The sequence below is a fragment of the Oncorhynchus kisutch genome, linkage group LG14 (genome assembly GCF_002021735.2).
Source record: "Oncorhynchus kisutch isolate 150728-3 linkage group LG14, Okis_V2, whole genome shotgun sequence".
Taxonomy (NCBI): domain Eukaryota; kingdom Metazoa; phylum Chordata; class Actinopteri; order Salmoniformes; family Salmonidae; genus Oncorhynchus; species Oncorhynchus kisutch.
This window is the reverse complement of record NC_034187.2, coordinates 35,302,095-35,308,094: the sequence shown is the minus strand read 5'-3', so window position 1 is coordinate 35,308,094 and position 6,000 is coordinate 35,302,095. Positions and strand designations below refer to the sequence as shown.

General features: G+C 39.4%; 1 protein-coding gene across 2 annotated transcripts in view; it reads left to right on the top strand.

The window, feature by feature from the left end:
- The first annotated feature begins 1,001 nt into the window (after positions 1-1,001).
- The window catches only part of LOC109904510 (leukocyte tyrosine kinase receptor-like), a 78,561-nt gene continuing 73,562 nt past the window's right edge, over positions 1,002-6,000 (top strand). For both annotated transcript variants that reach the window (XM_031788307.1, XM_031788306.1), the window contains exon 1: positions 1,002-1,613. In XM_031788307.1, coding sequence (XP_031644167.1) covers positions 1,559-1,613 — 55 coding nt within the window. In that variant the 5' untranslated portion in view covers positions 1,002-1,558. The remainder of the gene's footprint in view (positions 1,614-6,000) is intronic.

The following is a 6,000-nucleotide window of genomic DNA, read 5'->3' as shown; positions in this document are numbered from 1 at the left end:
AATAGAGATTAAGCATGCATCGTCTTTACCTCGTCGTTACACCCAGACACCCCTTATTAGCGTTGTGCTGAGATAGCTGTGGCCTTTGATCTTCACTGATCTTTGTAAACACATCAAAGGCAGGAAACATCTATTAGCAGGTTATTACGAGGTGACAGGCGTAACCATATCCTGTATTAAAAACACATCAGACACGACACATGGACGCTCAACATAGTCAAGTTCTATGTTACAAGAAGAGGAGCACTGGTGAATGAAAAGGAATTAAATATGATACAGTAAAGAAGAAGAATCCAATGGCATAATGGGTTCATGTAGAGGAATGGACTTTTGCACTTTGCAATAGAGACTTTTTCAGGTGTTCAGAAATGTGGGTTTGCGAGACCTAACAGATTACTTCCTATTTATTTGTCTCAAACCGAATCATAATTCGGATGTCTTTCAGTCCAAGAAGGGAAACAGTGAGTTCCTGTGCTTGTAACCTTTAATTTCATAACTAGTACCCACCTTTGGTAAACATTTATAGTTACAGAGCCTCTCATGATTGAAAACTGCTCAATGAAGTACCCCAAATGCTACTACTCTAGGCTCATCACTGGTTCCTCTTGATACTAAAACTGGAATTCAATCACGCAAGTACAGCTAGAAAGCTCTACTGTGGAAAAATCATATAGATTCTGTGAAACAGGCATTGTTTTTCTCTAGCTTTCTCTTGCTTTTCTTGCAAATCAACCTGGCCTCAGAGCATTTCGTATTATTATTGTGTGTAAATCTTGGAAGTTCCATTTAGTATGATATGTTTGTGGATGTCCATCAATAATTTCACATGATATGTTACAACTGACAATTCTTACTATATATTAAGAATTTGCAAAACATACTATATGTTAACTTGCTAATGTTAGCTAGGCTAGGTTTTCTGTTTTAGGGTTAAGTTTAGAAGTTAGGTTAAAGGGTTAATGTTAGGGTTAGGGTGAGCTAAAAGGATTAAGGTTAGGGGAAGGGTTAGCTAACATGCTAAGTAGTTGCAAAATGGCTAAAAAGTAGCAAGTAGTTCAAAGTTGCTAATTACAATCATGCTAAAGATGAGATTCAAACGTGCAACCTTAGGGTTACCAAACTTTACATACCGTATCATACTAATTGAAGTATCCTTTACATTTACTATGTTACGTCTATTGTATGAGACCAGGCTGTGCCAACAGTAAAACATGACCATACCAACCGCCATGCACAAAGCTCTCTGCAAAGCAATAATATACAGCATGTACCACAGGCAGGCTTTAGGACCAAGTTTCTAAGTAGGCAGTGGTAACCCAAAGAGAAGGAGAAGGCATTCATTCGGGAGTGAGTTTGAGTTGGTTCACCAATTCAGACCGAAACGCTGCAGCATCAGCATCGCCACTATTACAGCAAGGTGAAGTAAAAACTACGCTCGCAAAAAAGGCTGCACGTCCTTGGGACCTGATGATCTAAAACGTGTTTTTGGTTGTTTATCATTTGTTAACATTAATAAATAAAAGTGGCAACTCTTTCCAGGATCCTTCCAAAAGGAGCCATGGATTGTATAAGAAGACACACTTTTATTAATATCGCTGTCAGCGTTTTGATAGGTAAGTAGACTATAGTAATATATTTACAATTTCCTTAGCTATATTGCGGCACTGAGGAGTCAATTTCAGTAATGCTTTTTAAAATATTTTTAAATCTCTTTAGTTTGGTCTAGATACACAGGAATATACTTCATTCGAAGTTTCAGTATCAGTTCCCCTCACGGTCATGATATGTTCTTCTTCTATGATAGGCACATTAATCAATTCATTTTATTGTGAGATTAATACACATTCCTGACCGAATCATTAAGGTTAACATACTTTTAGAGTCATTTAGAGTCATTCTTGCACCTGGAAAATTCAGAACGACACATTGTGGCAGTCAACTTGTTTACTCAACGGATTTCTCTAGAGGAATATTGTTATTATTGTGTGATCATAGGTTTTAGGAATAATCGCCTGAGATGGTCAGATAGGATTTTGCGACCTATTGTAGCTTCAGATCAACTGTGATTATTAACATTACTGCCATTGAATAATTCTTTGCTATTTGACATTGTGATTCTTGGCACTTTGAATATTTGGAATGGTGCTGAATTATTTGAAAACCACATTCACATGGATAGTCCATGTTGTCAATATTTATTTGACTATGCCTCACTGTATTTCCTTAAAGAGTAAGCCTTCATTATCCTTACAGCCATATGCAAATTTTCGCGATCTTCATAATCCATAATGTCTCAATTAGAGAGTTCCTGACGAACCTGCTTGAATATGTCTGTTTTAACTGTAGTTTACATTTCTGCATATACTGTACCTGTATAAGCACACGACATTTACACACGCCATCCCACTGATTTGTGAGTAAGTATGACTGCACTCCCAGACAAATGTATTACAAATAAAAAACTGAAATACCATTTTTTTTTTTTGTTTACTTAAAAGTAATTGTGGCAGTAGAAGCTAATGTGTTCCTAATGCTAAATCATGCATTAGGAAAACACAATTTGTTTTAAATAAATATGACAGGAAAACACTCATGTAAGATTCATGAAGCTCAAATGTAAGTTCAATATGAATAATTTATATAATGTTGTTTTGGCTTGGTTTTAAAACATGTTTTACTTGCATAAAACTCTCAACTTTTTAAATAGAACAAATATATGAAAAACTAACAAATTATAGTAGGTGGTTTTGCTCTCCTTTTTATAGTGGCTTCTTTATTTATGTTTAATGCAATCGCTCTTGTTATATATCATGGCAGAATATTCCTTAGATGAGGAACATTGAAGTATTTGACATCAAATGTGTTAATTACATCAGAACAAATTAGTAACTACACTGTAATAAAGTGGTATCAGCGGAACCAGAACTATTTTCACAGACCTTTATTACTTGAAATAGTGCAGCTTCACAGATTCTATTATTTTGTTAGTCATCCATGTGCTCATTACAACTGAAAGCATGTCTGGTAGATGGGACCAATCACCATAGTTCATCCAATACATCTTATTGTAATATATTCATTTATTTCCCGAAAATTTATTTCTTGTGATGAACTGTTGGTTTAATCAAATAGAGGCAGGGAATTCCAAGCATGTATATATTATTTTGATAACAGGTTTATAATTTAATCGGGTCTGAAAGCAACCAAAACAAATGCAGATTTGTAGTGTGCACATTTGTAGATAATCTAGTTTGCACGTTTGACTGTGCTGGCAGCTGCCACCATAGAACTACACAGATTTTCTCAATATTAAAACTTCAAATCACCAGCTTGCCTCTTATAATAAGAAGTTTACCTATCTTGAAATGTCTGTCTTGACTATTTTCAACCTACAGTGGTATCTTAAAAATATCTTAAAATCAGGTAAAATATGTTCAATCTTTGACCTTGATGCAGTACCTTATAAGACAAAGGAGCTAATCGTGGACTACAGGAAAAGAAGGGCCAAGCACGCCCCCAAACACATCGACGGGGCTGTAGTGGAGCATGTCGAGAGTTTCGAGTGACTTGGTGTTCACATCACTAAGGACCTATCATGGTCCAAACACACCAAGACAGTCGTGATAAGGGCACGACAACATCCACTCAGGTGTCTGAAAAGATTTGACATGGGACCTCAGATCCTCAAAAAGTTCTATAGCTGCACCATCGAGAGCATCCTGACTGGTTGCATCACCACTTGGTATAGCAACTATCCAGGCATTCCGACCGCAAGGCATTACAGAAGGTAGTGCTTACGGACCAGTACATCACTGGGGCCAAGCTTCCTATGCCAGGCGGTGTCAGAGGAAGACCACAAATATTGTCAAAGACTCAAGCCCCCCAAGTCATCAATCAATCAAATGTATCATCAGCTGATGTCACAAAGGGCTGTACAGAAACCCACCCTAAAACCCCAAACAGCAAGCAATGCAGATGTAGAAGCACATAGACTGTACTCTCTGCTACCACACGGCAGGCGGTACCAGAGCGCCAAGTCTGGGACCAAAAAGGCTCCTTACAGATTCTACCACCAAGCCATAAAACTGCTGAACAGTTAATCAATAAAATGCAAATGAATTACTTAAAAATCATACAATGTGATTTTCTGGATTTTTGTTTTAGATTCCGTCTCTCACAGTTGAAGTGTACCTATGATAAAAATGACAGACCTCTACATGCTTTGTAAGTAGGAAAACCTGCAAAATCAGCAGTGTATCAAATACTTGTTCTCCCCACTGTATAATGCAATCGGAATGTATTCAGACCCCTTCACTTTTTCCACATTTTGTTATTAAAATATTTTCCCCTGATCTATGTACACACAATACCCCATAATGACAAAGCAAAAACAGGTTTTAAGAAATCTGAAATACCTTATTTACTTAAGTATTCAGATCCTTTGCTACTAGACTCAAAATTGAGCTCAGGTGTATCCTGTTTCCATTTATCCTGTTTTTATTTTTAATTTCACCTTTATTTAACCAGGTAAGCTAGTTGAGAACAAGCTCTCATTTGCAACTGCGACCTGGCCAAGATTAAGCATAGGAGTTCGACACATACAACAACAGAGTTACACATGGAATGAACATACAGTCAATAATACAGTAGAAAAAAAGAAAACAAAGTCTATATACAGTGAGTGCCAATAAGGTAAACTAAGGGAGTTAAGTCAATAAATAGGCCATGGTGGCGAAGTAATTACAATATGGCAATTAAACACTGGAATGGTAGATGTGCAAAAGATGGATGTGCAAGTAGAGATACTATGGTGCAAAAGGAGCTAAATAAATACATACAGTATGGGAATGAGGTAGACAGATGGGCTGTATACAGATGGGCTATGAACAGGTGCAGTGATCTGTAAGCTGCTCTCACAGCTGGTTCTTAAAGCCAGTGAGGGAGATGGGAATCTCCAGCTTTTTGCAGTTCATTCCAGTCAGTGGCAGCAGAGAACTGGAAGGAAAGGCGACCAAAGGAGGAATTGTGCTACGAGTGGGTGCTGCTATGGTGACCAGCGAGCTGAGATAGGGCGGGGCTTTACCTAGCAGAGACTTGTAGATAACCTGTAGCCAGTGGGTTTGGCGACGAGTATGAAGCGAGGGCCAGCCAACGAGAGCGAGATCATCCTTGAGATGTTTCTACATCTTGATTGGAGTCCACCTGTGGTACATTCAATTGATTGGACATGATTTGGAAAGGCCCACACCTGTCTATATTATGTCCCACTGTTGACAGTGCATGTCAGAGCAGCCATGAGGTCGAAGGAATTGTCCATAGAGCTCCGAGACAGTATTGTGTCGTGGCACAGATCTGGGGAAGGCTACCAAAAAAGGCTGCAGCATTGAAAGTCCCCAAGAACACAGTGGCCTCCACCATTCTTAAATGGAACCACCAATACTCTTCCTAGAGCCTGCTGCCTGGCCAAACTGAGCAATCGGGGGAGAATGGCCTTGGTCAGGGAGGTGACCAAAAACCCGATGGTTACTTTGACCAAGCTCCAGAGTTCCTCTGTGGAGATGGGAGAACCTTCCAGAAGGACAACCATCTCTGCAGCACTCCACCAATCAGGCCTTTATGGTAGAGTGGCCAGACGGAAGCCACTCCTCAGTAAAAGGCACATGACAGCCCGCTTGGAATTTGCCAAAAGTCACCTAAAGACTCTCAGACCATGAGAAACAAGATTCTCTGGTCTGATGAAACCAAGATTGAACTATTTGGCCTGAATGCCAAGCGTCACGTCTGGAGGAAACCTGGCAACATCTTATGGTGAAGCATCAGCGGCAGGGACTGGGAGACTAGGCAGGTTTGAGAGAAAGATGAACGAAACAAAGTACAGAGAGATCCTTGATGAAAACCTGCTCCAGAGCGCTCAGGACCTCAGACTGGGGTGAAGGTTAATCTTCCAACAGGACAACAACCTTAAACACACAGGCAAGACGATGCAGGAGTGGCTTCGGG